The 15,780-nt window shown below is 34.5% G+C and overlaps 4 protein-coding genes and 1 pseudogene across 4 annotated transcripts; 1 reads left to right on the top strand and 4 right to left on the bottom strand.

Moving 5' to 3' along the window:
• The first annotated feature begins 385 nt into the window (after positions 1 to 385).
• Positions 386 to 4,852, top strand: LOC125827219 (plastidal glycolate/glycerate translocator 1, chloroplastic). Its single transcript, XM_049506585.1, has 8 exons — positions 386 to 715; positions 1,126 to 1,441; positions 2,112 to 2,373; positions 2,485 to 2,600; positions 3,145 to 3,254; positions 3,661 to 3,838; positions 3,954 to 4,083; positions 4,356 to 4,852. Exons 1-8 carry the CDS (start codon positions 437 to 439, stop codon positions 4,504 to 4,506), a joined length of 1,542 nt encoding a protein of 513 aa, XP_049362542.1. The 5' UTR covers positions 386 to 436; the 3' UTR covers positions 4,507 to 4,852.
• Positions 4,853 to 4,970: 118 nt separating this feature from the next.
• Positions 4,971 to 6,632, bottom strand: LOC125827217 (premnaspirodiene oxygenase-like). Its single transcript, XM_049506580.1, has 2 exons — positions 5,733 to 6,632; positions 4,971 to 5,599 (listed from the first exon to the last, which is right to left on the bottom strand). Exons 1-2 carry the CDS (start codon positions 6,630 to 6,632, stop codon positions 4,979 to 4,981), a joined length of 1,521 nt encoding a protein of 506 aa, XP_049362537.1. The 3' UTR covers positions 4,971 to 4,978.
• A 2,483-nt stretch (positions 6,633 to 9,115) lies between these two features.
• Positions 9,116 to 10,763, bottom strand: LOC125826669 (receptor kinase-like protein Xa21; annotated as a pseudogene).
• A 420-nt stretch (positions 10,764 to 11,183) lies between these two features.
• LOC125826667 (leucine-rich repeat receptor-like serine/threonine-protein kinase RGI4) lies at positions 11,184 to 12,185 on the bottom strand. Its single transcript, XM_049506025.1, has one exon. It carries the CDS (start codon positions 12,183 to 12,185, stop codon positions 11,184 to 11,186), a length of 1,002 nt encoding a protein of 333 aa, XP_049361982.1.
• Positions 12,186 to 12,221: 36 nt separating this feature from the next.
• Positions 12,222 to 13,545, bottom strand: LOC125826666 (LRR receptor-like serine/threonine-protein kinase EFR). The gene is made up of 3 exons (XM_049506024.1): positions 13,512 to 13,545; positions 13,350 to 13,413; positions 12,222 to 12,459 (listed from the first exon to the last, which is right to left on the bottom strand). Exons 1-3 carry the CDS (start codon positions 13,543 to 13,545, stop codon positions 12,222 to 12,224), a joined length of 336 nt encoding a protein of 111 aa, XP_049361981.1.
• Positions 13,546 to 15,780: the final 2,235 nt, after the last annotated feature.

The following is a 15,780-nucleotide window of genomic DNA, read 5'->3' as shown; positions in this document are numbered from 1 at the left end:
AAGGCCTAAAACATTGGTGACTCTTAGAAATATCGTGCCAACTTTAGGGGGCCAAGATGGGTTAAGCCGAACATGAAAACATATACCCAAACACAATTCAATAGCTTGTTTGACCAAGTTTTCGGGAAGTCAAAAGTGTTTAATTTTTTTTTCTAAAAATGTGCTTATATTACTAAAAGTGTTATCCAAATTGATTAGTAAAAAATGCGAGAAAAGTATTTTTTTTTTCCAAAAATATATCTTTTAAAAGTTGAATACATACAAAAGAGGCAACGAACAAAACTGATTATAGTTTTGTTAAGAGACAAAGAGTCACTCTTTTTATATGTGATGGAGAGAATAAGAATCATCTTTTTCTGTTCACATCCACACAAATTTCTTAACTTGCCAGTTCAAAAAATGGACCAACTACATTCTCTTCTTTTCAAGATTCCCCATGGCGACAGCTTCAGCTGTTCCAAAGAGTTTATTTCTCCCCAATTTCCATTACCCAACAACTCTCTATCAAATAAAGCTCAAAACTTTACAAACCCCACTTAGAATCCTTTCTCAGAAATCCAATTTGAGCTCTAATGGAGTCAATATCAAGACAAATTTCGTCAAAAATACACAATCCCATGAAAGGGGTGTTAAGAGAATTCACTCTAGTAGAAGACTTATTGTTAGATCCATGGGATCAGACAGTAGTGTTGCATCCACAGGGTTACCGAGCAAGGCAAAAAATTGAATCTTTTTTCTCTTTCATATTGTGAAATTTTGTTGATAGCATGTTTGGCAAAAATTTTAAAATATGCTTGTTTTTTGGAAAATATTTTTTTTGTTAGGTGCTTTCTAAAAAGTACTTTTGGAGAGTAGTATTTCGTGTTTGACTAATCAATTTGGAAAACAGTTTTGCCTATATTAGAGCAATAGTTTATGGGGTAAAAGACTACTTTTTTAGCTTTTTGTATACCCCTTTCGTGGGAGCTCCCACCATTTTTGCTGCCTTGGTGACTCAAACTTACAACCTAAGTGTTGGAAGTGAGGAGTGCTTGACCTCCGAGCAACTCCCTGAAAAAAACAGTTTTTGTTACTATTCAAAGCTTGAGTTTTGATTTTTTTTTTTGGGTGTTTGTTTTGCTGTAGGTGTTTGGAGCATTGCATTTATTAGTTTCACTTGGAATCATACTGGCTATGGATAAATTGTTAAAGAAAGCATTTGTGGAAGCTGCTATTAAGTTCCCAAGTGCTCTATTTGGAATGTTTTGCACATTTGCTGTTCTAACGATTCTTGACTCCGTTGTTCCTAAGGCTGCAGAAGGATTGATGAACTTTTTTGAGCCTGCACTTTTGTTTATCCAGAGATGGCTTCCATTGTTTTATGTACCTTCTTTGGTTGTTCTCCCTCTTGCCGTCAAGGATGTTCCTGCAGCTTCTGGGGCTAAGATTTGTTTTATACTAGGTACCATATCTTAACTGTACGATAAATTGAAATGCTTTTGGTTCTTTTGCAGAAAGAGCTCTTAAGATCAACTAACTTTTAAGTTTGATGCCTATTTAGCTTCTAGAGGCCCTTGTGTTGCTAATTAATAATCACACTTTAAGCCGATGTGAATAAGAAAATGCTATTAGTTACTCATAACTGAATATCTTCCTATGAAATAAACAAAGTATTTTGGACATTGAGCTCAGTAGGACCTGTTTAGAGTTGAACATGTTTCTACTAACTTGTACCATACCATATTGTAAGATGCTTGACAAGTTATCCTTACAGCTTGTCTGAATGGTTGTTACGTATTGGTAATGTGTTGTTTTAATGAATACACCGTTTTGATAGATTGTATTGTTTCTCGTCGTTTCATAATACCACACACCAGCAATTTGAAGAGTAACCTTACAATATTATATATAAAAAAGTACGATACAAGGTAGAGTTATTATAAAAAGGAAGGATAAATGGTAAAATAAGATTATTAATACTAAGGGGAAAATAAGGTAACAACGCGATCACAACAAATCAGTATGTCACATATGGTTATAAAAATGCAGCTTCCTTCCTTTTCCTCTCTCCCTCTGGTGTAAGTCTCTTTCCTCATGCCAACAGACTGTAACTGATTTTGACTTCTCTGCAGTTGGGGGCTGGTTGGCTTCTCTTTGTGTTGCGGGTTTCACAGCTATATCCGTGAGGAAAATGGTAAAGACCGAGATGATACCTGCTGAGCCCATGGCAAAGCCTTCTCCTTTTACTTCTTTGGAGATGTGGACTTGGAGTGGGATCTTTTTGGCATCATTTGTTGGTGCACTTTACTATCCGACAGCGCTGGGAACAAGTGCTAGAACATGCTTACCCTTTCTACTTTCATCTACTGTATTAGGCTACCTAGTTGGATCAGGGTACGATTCAGCATCTCAGCATGAATAAATCTACTTTTCAGTTTATCATGGAAAGTTTCTTCGTTTTTCTTGTTCATCTGGTCTGTACATTCATAAGTTTTATATCCTCAGGCTTCCATCGGCTGTAAAGAAGGTTTTCCATCCAATCATCTGTTGTGCAGTCTCTGCAGATCTTGCAGCCATTGCTTTTGGATACCTTTCTAAGTCTGGACTTGATCCAGTTCTTGGTGAAGATTTTACTTCTATGTTATAATTTATTTACTTTCTTATTCTTACATCGGTAGCATAAAAGTTGAATTGACTATAGCTATATCAACTTAGATTAGCCATTTCCATGGTACATGATGTGATAGATAAAAAGGAGGTTTAAGTCGAGATTTCATGCATAAACTATTTTCCTGAGGATTTGGCTTTTAAGCAACAAACAGTTATTTGACTCTCAAGTTATTTGTAAGGTTATTCAACATGCAGTATGCTAAAAGAAAAGGCCAAAAGACTGTACATCTTAATAAGTATATAATTATAGTGGTTTTCACTTGTTACAATATGTTATGAGACCAAAAATATTTTGTTGTTTGATATTCTCAAGTCATGAACATTAACTGTTACTTAAAACATATTACATGTATAGTAAGATGTTACAATTTCTGCCCATTTGTTAAATTGCGTAATACATCAGCATTATGGGCATGAGAAGTTGAACTTTCTGAACAACATCATTTGTCCCGTTCAGCTAATTAAATTGTACTTTCGCCTTGGTTATTTATTCAGGGGATTATCTTACAAAGGCCGCATCTAATCCTGGAGCTGGGGACATTCTCATGGGATTTTTGGGATCAGTCATCATCTCCTTTGCCTTCTCAATGTTCAAGCAAAGAAAGGTAACCAGAAATGAGCTGCAATTAAAGCTGCTAGCAGGATAGAGATTTAAAGTAACTTCAAAGTTATAGAAGAATTTTAATGTTTACGGGTGATTGGTGAGGAAGGATGTATATGGCACAAGCATGGAACAAAACAAGAAAAAAAAGAAGGCAAATTTCAAATGACTTAAAAAGATAAAACAAAAAGAACAATGACATTCCGAACCTAGCGGTTGGTTCATTTTGGAGTTGTTTTGCTTGTTCTTCACTTTTCTTACAAACATAAACTTTTTTCTTTTTATCCTTCACCTTCCTGACTTCTTGCAGCCAATGTAAGATGGGTGGTCCTTCAGAGGATTCACTCTCTTTCAGCTTCTCACCTGTGCTTGTCTTTTGCTTATGCTAATTATCTATTTCCTACTCTCAGCTTGTTAAACGGCACGCTGCTGAGATTTTCACCTCTGTCATTATATCCACACTATTTTCACTATATTCAACCGCTCTCATTGGAAGGCTGATTGGGTTGGAGCCAAATTTGACTATATCGATCCTACCCCGATGCATAACTGTCGCACTAGCTCTCAGCATTGTTTCTCTATTTGAAGGTCAGGAACATCTCATTGATGATCTTGTTCTCTGAAAGCTTGACAAAAATCATGGATTATCTGGTAATCGAAAGTGAAAAAGATGCTGAACTCTTCTTGAATGTGTGATATTCAGGTGTGAATTCATCCCTAACAGCAGCTGTCGTTGTACTAACTGGTCTGGTGGGAGCAAATTTTGTTCAGGCAGTGCTGGATAAACTTGGCTTCAATGATCCTATTGCTCGAGGAATTGCAACTGCATCAAGGTAGTACCCATTTCATTGTGCAGAGAGAACGGTTCCTTCCAAGAGTCATATCAAATGCTCCATTTCGAAAAGAAAAAAAAAAGAGAATGATATCAAATGCTTTAGATGACCATAAAAATAGCTATAAAAATTGACTTTTGCTACCTTGAGTTAAACTGGAAAAACCATATGTTGATTAATTGAAGATGGATTTTTATGTTTGAGAAATTTACATAGAAGAAGACCAAAGCTGTATAATATTGCTCTAATGACTATTTGTCTTCTGTGTTAAGTGCTCATGGGCTCGGAACAGCAGCTTTATCAGCTAAGGAACCTGAAGCTCTTCCATTCTGCGCTATAGCATATGCCCTGACTGGTATATTTGGCTCTCTTATATGCTCCGTTCCAGCAGTAAGACAGAGCCTACTGGCAATTGTCGGCTGAGCTGACAGTCTAAACATTCATCTTTCTTCATACCAATTCGATCATTCTATTGGGATAATGCCAGCACAATCACCCAAGTTAAGGTTCAGAAGGCAACGGGCGACTTGCTGTTTCTTCAGAATGTTCAGATTCTAGATGCAAGGTGTTTATAAAGTTAAGTTTCCATTGTTTCTCTATCACTCTTGGGGAGCATGATTAGGAACTTTCCTGTATCTAGTTTTAGGTTTACTTAGGATGTGTATAGAGGTACATATCCATAGTTTTTCGTTGTAAGATTTTTTCTTGTAAATTGAAATGAATTGCTACTTCTTTTATGAAAGTAAGCACAGCTGAATAGCATGAAACTAATATGTATTTATGATCTTATAATTCATAATTATTACTTTCTTAGGGGATACACTTAAAAAGATTGAAATACAGAGTCTGAATAGGAAACAAAGCATCATTAAACTATGATAAATGACATTTTGTGTCAATATTGAGACAAATCATGTGGAATGGCAATCAAGTGAAGATCATTCTTCCTGTTTGCAGTTATTCCAAATGTTTCAGTCATATCTAGATCCTCTGGTTGTTTTCCATAAGGAAGTTTCCAGTCAAAGTGGTAAAGCAACTGTGCCAAGGGATACATCACTAGCGCTAAACTGTATTGCATTCCTGGACATATCCTGCTTCCTGCACCAAATGGAATAAATTGATAGTGATTTCCCTTGAAATCCACAGAACTGTTTTCAAATCTCTCTGGCACAAAATTTTCAGGGTCGTCCCAACTTTCAGGATCTCTTGCCGTAGCCCAACAATTAACAATCACTTTGGTTTTAAGAGGAATAGTGTATCCGCCTATTGTTGTTTCCTCCCTGCATTCTCTAGGGATTAAAAGTGGACCTGGAGGGTGTAACCTTAGAGTTTCTTTAACCACTAACTTCAGATATTTCAACTTTTCGAGATCACTGTCATCCAAATCTTTCTTCCCTTTACAGACACATCTTGCTTCTCCCTGTGCTTTTGTCATGATATTTGGGTTCTTCATCAGTTCAGACAATGCCCATTGTATTGTTGTTGCTGAAGTTTCAGTCCCCACAAAGAACATGTCCTACAACATTGGAGTTTTACTATTAACATAAACTACCTCTTATGTAACATTCTGCGATTATAGAGTTTAAGAAACAAAAGAAGACTTGTTAATGATTGACTGTTTAGATGAGATTAGAACCAAATCAACTTACAAGAATGACTGCTTTGATGTTATCAGTTGTCACAGGAAATCGAAGTTCATCATTCTCCATAACTCTAAGTAAAACGTCAATCAAATCTTCACCCTCAAACTCGTTGTTGCCTTTTACGCCATTTGCTTTATTCTGTTTATAATCATCAATAATATTCTCCATTATTACATCAAGCTTATGATGCATATTCATCAATCTGTTTCTCTTTCCACTGATTTCATGAAGTAATTTCCATGAAGGGAAGAGATCCACCACATCAAATCCTGCGAATAAGTCTAGTACTTCCCTCGTGATCATTAACAAATTATCTCTATCATCCCATACTTTCCCGAAAGCTGATCTACATATAACAGAGCTGGTAAGTTGAAGAGCCTTTTCAGTCATGTTAACCACATCATCTGGTGTGGAACGAATTGATGTAACAAGATTATGAACCTCATCTTGTCTAATTAAACTAAACGACTTGACCATCTTTGCACTGAGTAGCTCTGAAAAGCATATTTTTCGCATCTGTTTCCAGTAATCACCATATTCTGCAAATGCAATGTCTTTTTGACGATAAAAGACTATATCAGACGCCACAAGCTTTGGCCTTGCTGCAAAAGAAAGGTCATGAACTTTTAGAATTTGTTTTGCCAAATGAGGAGATGATACTACAACTGCATCAACTTCCCCTAGTTGCAAGTGCATTAGAGGTCCATATTTTTTGGCTAATTTTGCAAGAGCATGATGTGGAAGTGCTCCAATAAGGTGATGCATGCTTCCAATAACAGGCAATTTCCATGGACCTGGTGGCAATAATCTTTGGTTCATTTCTTTCCATTTTCTAACAAGAAGAAAGAGAATAAAGAAGACAAGCAAGATTGGAATTAAGTTAAACTGGAAGTGCAGAATCTCCATATTATCACAATGAGGAAGATTATAAGGAAGAACTATTAGTGAATGTGTCAAATTTATAATTCATTTGATGAAGATGTTGCTTCATTTCATTTAAAAAGAGATGGAGGTTGTGTGGCCAATTTTGTTAGGACCGGAATAAGTAGGTGCAATGCGAAAGCTAACAAAGCAAACCTCGAAAGACCACAAGTTAGAAGACAAACGAGAAATATACCAAAAGACACAAAAATTTAACGTGGTTCGGTCAGTCGACCTACATCCACAAAGGAGATGAGCAATCCACTATAAATATGAGAGTACAAAATATAGAGACAAATAACCTCAACAAAATCACTCGGAATACATGCGAGGTTCACACATTCTCCCCCATAACCAAAACTCTCAAAACCCTAGGACTACATTGTGAATGTTGATTAAGTTAGAAGGAACAAGTTTCTATTTATAGAGTTTAAATTTTTTCCTACAAGAAAAGGACTAGTCAAATATGGAGATATTTTCTTTTCCTTTTGCTAAAAGAAAAACCTATTTATGGTAAGAAACTCGAGGCAAATAATAGCCAACACATTTTTATTTTATTTTGGTTTTCCACCCATTGTACGGTCTCTGCATTGGAGCCCGAAGCACAATTTTTTTCATATTCAGAGCTCGAATCCTAGACCTCTGATCAAGGGAAGAGCAAATCTGAGACCTCTAATTAAAGAAGGAGCAGCCTGATCCACTGCACCACAATCTTTGTGTGGCCAATTTTGCTTATATGCAAGTTAGGTAGATTAATAGATATACCTTAGGTATATTACTGATTAAATAAGTTAACCGTCCTTTGAAATATTAACATCTATATCTATATCTATATCTACTAGAGAGGGATTGCCTCGTAAGTCTATATTTCCATAGATAATCAATTTATTCAAGTTATGTGTTTGTATTAACTAGTGTTGAGAACGTGCGTTGCACGTTTGTCCTCTACTACTGTATAAATTTTGTACAAGTATGTAACACTAATTAAGATAAAATACCATCTGATGATATGTGATATATCGAGGAACTCTTGCTCTAAATTTGAGAAGTGCATGTAAACATCACTAACAAAATTAATAAAGGCAAAGGGAAAATATATATATCCACAAAAATCTACTACATTTTGAATTTCTCTCTTAATCACCTTCCATCTCCGATATTCAACATCTTATAACCTTCATTTATAGCGTTGTTCTTCTGCACGCATAAGAAAAATAATTGTTCGATACACAAAATACTAGGCCTAAACATTATCTGATATTATTGAAGGATTATCATATACAAAAAATAGATTGATTGAACATATACAATATTATGATAAAAAAAAGATTCTCGATAGGAAGATGGTAGCTAGGTATGATCTAAAACATGAAAAATTAAGCTCTAACAAAATAAGGGGTAAAAAATTAAATGGAAGAAAGACAAATGTAACACTTTTCCGGATGATTAAATTACATAACATAATTAAGTGAAATGACAAAGAAAGGAAGAAGAGAGTTTCCATCTCATCACTTACCCAAAGTATGTAAATTAGTGAAAATGCTACTTTGAATTCCTTCGACAATTGCCTAAAAACTAATTATTAAAAGAGAAGTTTCTCAAAACATGAAAATGTATTAGTTACTAACTATGCTTGCTAAAAGGCCAACTTTGTGAATAGATAGCTTTCAACCTCCATGAAGATTTTCAACATCCATTTTCATCAATGCAAGCTCCGTATGAAGTTTTAGAATTTGTATAAATTTCTCTCCTGAAAAAAATAAAATATAATGAGAGTAATCAGTGATCAACTAATGCATTTAGAGAGAAATAAAAAATTTGCTTAATAATCATGAATTTTTGCAAAAAATATGACCACCGGCACCTCTTTGCTACACAAATATGATATATAACTCTCATAATTAATTACCACTGCAACTCTTCATTAACCTTCTTTATTATAATTATTATAGCAATAAGCATTTATAGGTAATGGGAGAAAGAATTTAATTACCAAGGAAATCAAAAGGCCAATACGGAGAAAACAAACAAGCAGGTTTTGATGATTAGCATTAGTATAATAATATAATAATAATATTATTTAATATTTAATTAATTAATTTTTATAACTTTTTTATTTAGTGTAGGGGTAAAATGGTAATTCAACTTTTGACTTGGATTCTTCCCACTTTTAATAATATAATGATGATGATAATGAATCAAAAATATGAAGTAGAGGCAAACAGAAAGTAAAATAGTGCAGCTAAACACTTTCGTAATATTTCTAAATTTTATTCAAGCATTCAAAACATATCAAAAACTACTCAAATCTGAAATCACAAAATGAAGGGAAATGCAACACTCTGGAGTACAAACAGTACATGTCTACAGGTAGTACGAACAGCGACTATATTCAAGAAACCAGGTAAACAAAAAACAACATGTTAACTTGCAGCTCAGAAAGAACACCGCAGGAGAGATGCTAACTTCTATGTTTCCGAAAATGTGTTCTTGATTTTGTTAAGCCTCTTGACTACTTCCTTCATGGTTATTCTTGAATCGGGCGTTTCCTTTGTGCACTCTAAAGCCAATTCTATCATGGAGGCTATGCAGATTTCACTTTTAGAAGTGATTTGTTCTTCCTCAGAAAAAAGCTTGGCATCCACAACGTCCATCATAGTCCCCAGAAATGATTGTGTTATCCATTTCCTCAAGTCAAGATTTTCATTGCATATCTCTTCGTCTGTGGGTCTTCTTTTGGTCAAAACCTCCATCAACATGATGCCATAACTATAAACATCACCACTAGCGGACACTATTCCCTCCGAGCCATACTCTTAGAAAAGGATTGAAAAAAAAGTTATTCAATTGAGATACAACAATAATTCTGCATAAATAAAGACTTGCCCTTTTTTTTTACTTCTAGGATTTGAAGAGGCTTAATTATGATTAGAGAAAATCAAACGGAGTAGATTTTTATACCTGGTGCAATGTAACCAAGAGTGCCCAATGTCTCGGTATAAGCCACGGATTTGCTTATGGCTAAAATTTTAGAGATTCCAAAATCACCAACATGAGCCACCATATCTTCATCCAAAAGAATGTTGGCTGGCTTTAGGTCGCAATGAACTATTGGAGTGACATGGCCATGATGTAGATATTCAATTGCCATAGCTGCATCAAGCATTACAGTGACTCTTTGATGAAGGTTCAAGTGGCGATCTTCTTTGTACAGCCAATTCTCAAGACTTCCATTGGACATAAATTGCAGAACGAAGGCTCTAATATAGTCACTAGAACAAGTAGTAATCACAGGGACAAGATTTCTATGTCTAACATTTCTCATCACTTCGCATTCAGTATCAAACCTCCTGCATACGTTCTCATTTTCCAAGTCCAGAACCTTTATTGCCACTACACTTCCACCAGATAATGTGCCTTTGTACACAGAGCCAGAACTTCCCACACCAATTAAATTGGATTCATCAAAATTATTTGTTGCTCGTTGAATCTCGTGATAAGAAATCAATTGATGAGTTTTGATCTCAAGAACCTTCTCCACATCTTTGGACTTTCCTTTCTTTTGTTTCATTATCCAAATTGAAACCAACAAGAACATCAGAAAGGATGAAATAACCACTGGAATAACAATTTTAGCACAACCTCCTTAAGCTTTGATTGTTTTCCAGGATTAGTGATAGCACAAGCAGGAATCTCCAATATGTGCATTCCGCAAAGACCTTTGTTCCCGAGAAATGATTGCGGAGTGGAATTTGCAAACACACCACCACCGGGTATCTCACCTTCTAAATCATTAAATGAAACATTAATGCTTTTAAGGTATGAGAGTTTTTCCAATGACTTAGGAATAGTACCTGACAATGCATTTGAAGACAAATTCAAGAATTCCAAGCTAATCAAGTTGGCAAAGGATAATGGAATTTGGCCAAAAAATGAATTGTTTGACAGGTCAAGATACTGCAGGTTTTGGAGTTCCCCGAATCTGGTTGGTATCATGCCTGAAAAGTGGTTACCGTAAAGATATAGTTCTACAATGGCTTTCAGGCCTCCAATATCTGATGGAACTTCTCCCTCTATTGAATTCTGTGACACATCTAGATAGAGAAGACCACTCATTTTCCAAAGTTTCAATGGAAGTTTTGATGAAAATTTATTAGAACCCAAATAGAGCAGTTGTAGCATGCTAAGATTTCCTAAGCATTCTGGAATTAAACCAGAAAGCTCATTAACTTGCAGATTTAATTGAACCAAATTAGATAAATGGCATACCTCCTCTGGAATATGTCCCTGCAATTTATTGTTAGTTAAATACAGCCCTTGGAGCTGTTTAAGCTTACCAACATCAGAAGGAATACCCCCAGTCAAGTTGTTTTTTTGAAAGATTAGAGCTGTAAGACCGCTCAGGTTGCCTATACTTGTGGGGATGAGGCCGTTGATGTGTGCATCTACTATATGAAATTTTTCAATAGTAGATGAAAGATTCCCAATAGAATTGGGCAGAACTCCATTCAACGGATTAAAACCCACTTCTAGATATCACAACATCCTACAGTCGGCCAAAGAATTGAAGAATCGCAACTCATTCTCTCTTGGTTCATTGGTAAGTTGATTAGTATGTAGGAGCAGTTCTTGCAGCTCACGAAGATTCCCCAAATTAGTAGGAATAGTTCCTGTCAGAAAGTTCTGTGCTAGCGACAGTAACTCAAGCTTGGAAGCATTTGTTATGAACAATGGAATTTCCCCTTCCAGCTGATTGACTCCCAAGTCAAGTTCTTTAAGGTTTGGAAGATGAAGACCTGTAGTAGCTGGAATTCTCCCCGAGAGGTTGTTCAAATTGAAATAAATCATTTCCAAAGACGATATATTGAAAATAGCCTCTGGAATTTGACCAATAAGATTATAATTCTGCCCAAAGCTTAATTGCCTCAAATTTGACAGCTTTCCTAATTCCGGAGGAATTTGCCCCACTATGCGATTGTTTCCACAGTAAAGATTATGCAGAGTGGAAATATTTCCCAATGAAGCAGGAATAGTTCCTTTTATTCTATTATATCCAATATAGAACCTCTCGAGCTTGGATAAACAACCAATATTTCTTGGTATGTCTCCAGTTATCTTGTTGTAAGATATGGACAAAACTTTGAGCTCTGTGAGTTGGCATATGTTGGAAGGAACGCAACCAAAAATTTGGTTCATAGATAAACTTAAAAACTTCAGATTTGACACAATATTCCCTTCATCTAGCAAGAGAGGACCAGAAAGGCTATTGAATGCCAGAGATACGGAAAGTAGCGACGAGATATTAAATAGTGATGTAGGAATGAAACCTGTTAACTGATTATCAGTCAAGAACAAAAATGCAAGTTGGCTTAGATTTCCAATTTCCGTTGGAATGTTACCGTTGATTCTATTCCCAGTCAAACTGAAGTTCATGATTTTTGTGGCATTTCCAACACAAGGAGGGATTATACCTGTGAGGCTATTGTTGGTGAGATCCAAGACCCTGAGTTCGGGTACATACCATGGCCCTTTCCACATTTCACCACTGAGTTTATTGAAGGCCAATGAAATTACCTAAACTCTCCGGTGTTGAAATAGACTTGATGGAATACTTCCTTGGAGCTGATTATTTTGAATATCAATCACTCGCAAGCGAGGTAAGTGGCCAAGTTCGTAAGGGATGCCACCATTGAATAAGTTGTTCTCGAGATTGAGCACACTGAGAAAGGACAAATTGGCTAAAGACGGGGAAATTGTGCCTTGAAGATGCAAATTAGGAAGAGCCAAGGCCACAACCCTTTGCCTTTTTGAACTGCAAGTGACACCAAACCAAGAGCAAAAAGAAGTATTTTTGGTCCAATTATTGGCAAAAAAATGACTGGGACTTGTAACAATATTTTGAAAATCTAGTAAAGCTTGTTGGTCACTCTCATTTGATATAGAAAATTGAATTTGAAAGAGAAGAATCGACAAGAAAATGTTCTTCTTCATGGTGTTACTATATATGCACTTGGAAACAGATTGCTTCAAAGCTTGATTTGTTTTTCAAATGTATTATTCCATTATATATGACATAGTCTGATTCGACAGAAAATTTGAGAAGGCATTGAAAACTTTTGAAACTTTTAATCTTAAACATATCATTACATTTGTATAACTATAATTTATTTGTTTTGTCATTATAGATAAAATGAAATATTTAAAGTTAAATATACTTTTTTACAGACTTACTAATAAAGTTAAATGGTTGTGATTTCCACAATCTTCTTTGTGGGGTATTGCACATCATTGAAATGTCATCACATTGAGGAATTTTAAACTAAGGGGTAAGGAAATTGATTGAGTAAAGTCAGTCAACTTAAATTATTAATAAAAAAATTATAAAAAAGGGTTGCAGTCTAAGACAAGTTTGAAAAAATGCATGTTGCTTGACCTCTTACCCACCACATACAGAGGCGTATCCGATTTAAAGTTTATAATCTTTTACGACGACTTTAAATTAATATATAATAATAATTGGATTCATATTTATAAATATTTTGTGAATTTTCCAATACAAATATAGAATTTGAACAAAAGCAATTGAATTCCTTTTGTTCTTGTTCAATCTTTCTTTCTGGCAGAATCCTCAAGTTTCTACTGTCAATTCATATAGAGCTTTTTGAAGCTTAGACACCTTGCCTTCAATTCAAGAAGATTTACTTGCACTTACATATTAGTACTTGATAATCGTCAGTGTATGTTAAGCTTGAACTTTTGACTGATACTGGAAAAACAGGGAGATCAAATTTAAGTTTGAGTATAAATTATATGCACTTAAGGTGTAAAAACTATTGAATTATTAGGATCTGGTGTTTCATTCACCTTCAAAATCACCAAGTCCAACTGAGCATTCCATTTATTAAATAGTTGAATATATCAATTGGAAGAAACTAATGAATCAAAAATATGAAGTAGAGGCAAACAGAAAGTAAAATAGTAGAGCTAAACGCTTTCGTAATATTTCTTAATTTTATTCAACCATTCAAAACATATTACAGACTACTCAAATCTGAAATCACAAAATGAGGGAAATGCAACACTCTGAAGTACAAATAGTACATGTGTACAGGTAGTACGAACAGCGACTATATTATTCAAGAAACCAGTAAACAAAAAGCAACATGCTAACTTCTACATTTCTAAAAATGTGTTCTTGATTTTGTTAAGCCTCTTGACTACATCCTTCATGATTATTCTTGATTCTGGTGTTTCGTTTGTGCAATCTAAAGCCAATTCCATCATGGAGGCTATGCAACTTTTACTTTTGTAAGTGATTTGTTCTTCCTTAGAGAAAAAATTGGCATCCACAATGTCCATCATAGTCCCCAAAAATGATTGTGTTATCCATTTCCTCAAGTCAAGATTTTCATTGCATATCTCTTCATCTGTTGGCCTTCTTTTGGTCAAAACCTCCATCAACATGATGCCGTAACTATAAACATCACCACTAGCGGACACTATTCCCTCCGAGCCATATTCTTAGAAAAGGATTGAAGAAAAGTTACTCAATTAAAATACAACAATAATTCTGCATAAATAAATACTAGCCTTTTTTTTTTACTTCTAGGATTAAGATTTTCAACATTCATTTTCATCATTGCAAGCTCCGTATGAAGTTTTAGAATTTGTATAGATTTCTCTCCTGAAAAAAAATAATATAATGAGAGTAATCAGTGATCAACTAATGTATTTAGAGAGAAATAAAAAATTTGCTTAATAATCATGAATTTTTGCAAAAAAATATGACCACCGGCACCTCTTTGCTACACAAATATGATATATAACTCTCATAATTAATTACCACTGCAACTCTTCATTAACCTTCTTTATTATAATTATTATAGCAATAAGCATTTATAGGTAATGGGAGAAAGAATTTAATTACCAAGGAAATCAAAAGGCCAAAACGGAGAAAACAAACAAGCAAGTTATGATGATTAGCATTAGTATAATAATATAATAATATTATTATTTAATATTTAATAAATTAATTTTTATAACTTTTTTATTTAGTGTAGGGGTAAAATGGTAATTCAACTTTTGACTTGAATTCTTCCCACTTTTAATATATGATATATATATGATGATAAAGAAGGATGATCAAGTTAGAAATAAAGTATGTTCATTCAACCTGCAAATTATATGCAATATACCAAATCATAGATAAAATAGAAGACATTAAATGTTGACACAACTCAAACAAATTGCACCCAAAAAAATGTTATCTATATTATTGAACATTAACCTTAGTTTAAGTTAATTAAATAAGGGTATATCAATTCTAAATGACAATATTGAGGGGTATATCAGACCCTTTTCCTTCTACTTTTTTTTGTGTGTGGCTTTTTTCTCTTCTAATTTTTCTAACAAAAAAACTCTACTAATAATCTTGGTTCTTTTCCTCTTTTCTACTTGAAGTCCATATTAATTATATGTTGTCTTTCCCAGTTACAACAAGAGTAATTAAATAGTACTCCCTCCATCACATTTTATGTGGCACTTTTCGGATTTCGAGATTCAAACAAGTCTAACTTTGATCGTAAATTTTTCATAGATCTTTTAGACATTTTGAATTATCAATTGTTGTGACTTATAGTACTTTTTACGTAGTTTACAAATATATAAATTTCATTTCAAAAAAATAGAAGATTTCATGCGCAAATTTCCGGTCAAACTTAAACTGTTTGACTCTCGAAAAACAAAAAGTACCACATAAATTGGGACAGAGGGAGTATTTTCTAAGCATCAATCTAAAATGTTGATAATGAAAATATTAACCTACTTTTATATCTTCGTTATTTAAATCATATGTTATAATATTAATGCCCAAATACATAAAAGTGTTTTAATTATTATAGAGTCCGAGCTTTTCGTTAATTATTTTCTTCAATAAAGTACTAACGTGTTGGGTAAAACCAACATGTTTAGCCCCTAATTTATAGGAGTTTAAATTCAACTAATAACTTTTTTTAAGCGAATTGTCAAAAAGGGACAATCCAACCCCACACGACCCAAGCCTCATGGGCCAAGAAATTTGACGGGCTAGGGTGGGCCGGCCCTTCATTTGGAAGGGCATGAAAGTACTCAACCC

The sequence above is a fragment of the Solanum verrucosum genome, unplaced genomic scaffold, assembly GCF_900185275.1.
Source record: "Solanum verrucosum unplaced genomic scaffold, falcon-dt-bn FXZP01000060.1, whole genome shotgun sequence".
Taxonomy (NCBI): domain Eukaryota; kingdom Viridiplantae; phylum Streptophyta; class Magnoliopsida; order Solanales; family Solanaceae; genus Solanum; species Solanum verrucosum.
Note: the sequence above shows the minus strand (reverse complement) of the source record. Positions and strands in the feature narration are given on the sequence as shown.

What these genes read in the sequence shown, in the direction of transcription:
- LOC125827219 (XM_049506585.1), top strand. Translation starts at nt 437, where the DNA reads ATGGCGACAGCTTCAGCTGTTCCAAAGAGTTTATTTCTCCCCAATTTC. An exon ending in TAAGATTTGTTTTATACTAG is followed by an intron (nt 1,442 to 2,111) that starts GTACCATATCTT and finishes ACTTCTCTGCAG; the next exon opens with TTGGGGGCTGGTTGGCTTCT. An exon ending in CAATGTTCAAGCAAAGAAAG is followed by an intron (nt 3,255 to 3,660) that starts GTAACCAGAAAT and finishes TCCTACTCTCAG; the next exon opens with CTTGTTAAACGGCACGCTGC.
- LOC125827217 (XM_049506580.1), bottom strand. Translation starts at nt 6,632, where the DNA reads ATGGAGATTCTGCACTTCCAGTTTAACTTAATTCCAATCTTGCTTGTC. An exon ending in ACATCAAAGCAGTCATTCTT is followed by an intron (nt 5,600 to 5,732) that starts GTAAGTTGATTT and finishes CCAATGTTGTAG; the next exon opens with GACATGTTCTTTGTGGGGAC.
- LOC125826667 (XM_049506025.1), bottom strand. Translation starts at nt 12,185, where the DNA reads ATGTGGAAAGGGCCATGGTATGTACCCGAACTCAGGGTCTTGGATCTC.
- LOC125826666 (XM_049506024.1), bottom strand. Translation starts at nt 13,545, where the DNA reads ATGGAATGCTCAGTTGGACTTGGTGATTTTGAAG. An exon ending in TGGACTTGGTGATTTTGAAG is followed by an intron (nt 13,414 to 13,511) that starts GTGAATGAAACA and finishes CTGTTTTTCCAG; the next exon opens with TATCAGTCAAAAGTTCAAGC. An exon ending in GTACTAATATGTAAGTGCAA is followed by an intron (nt 12,460 to 13,349) that starts GTAAATCTTCTT and finishes TGTCACTTGCAG; the next exon opens with TTCAAAAAGGCAAAGGGTTG.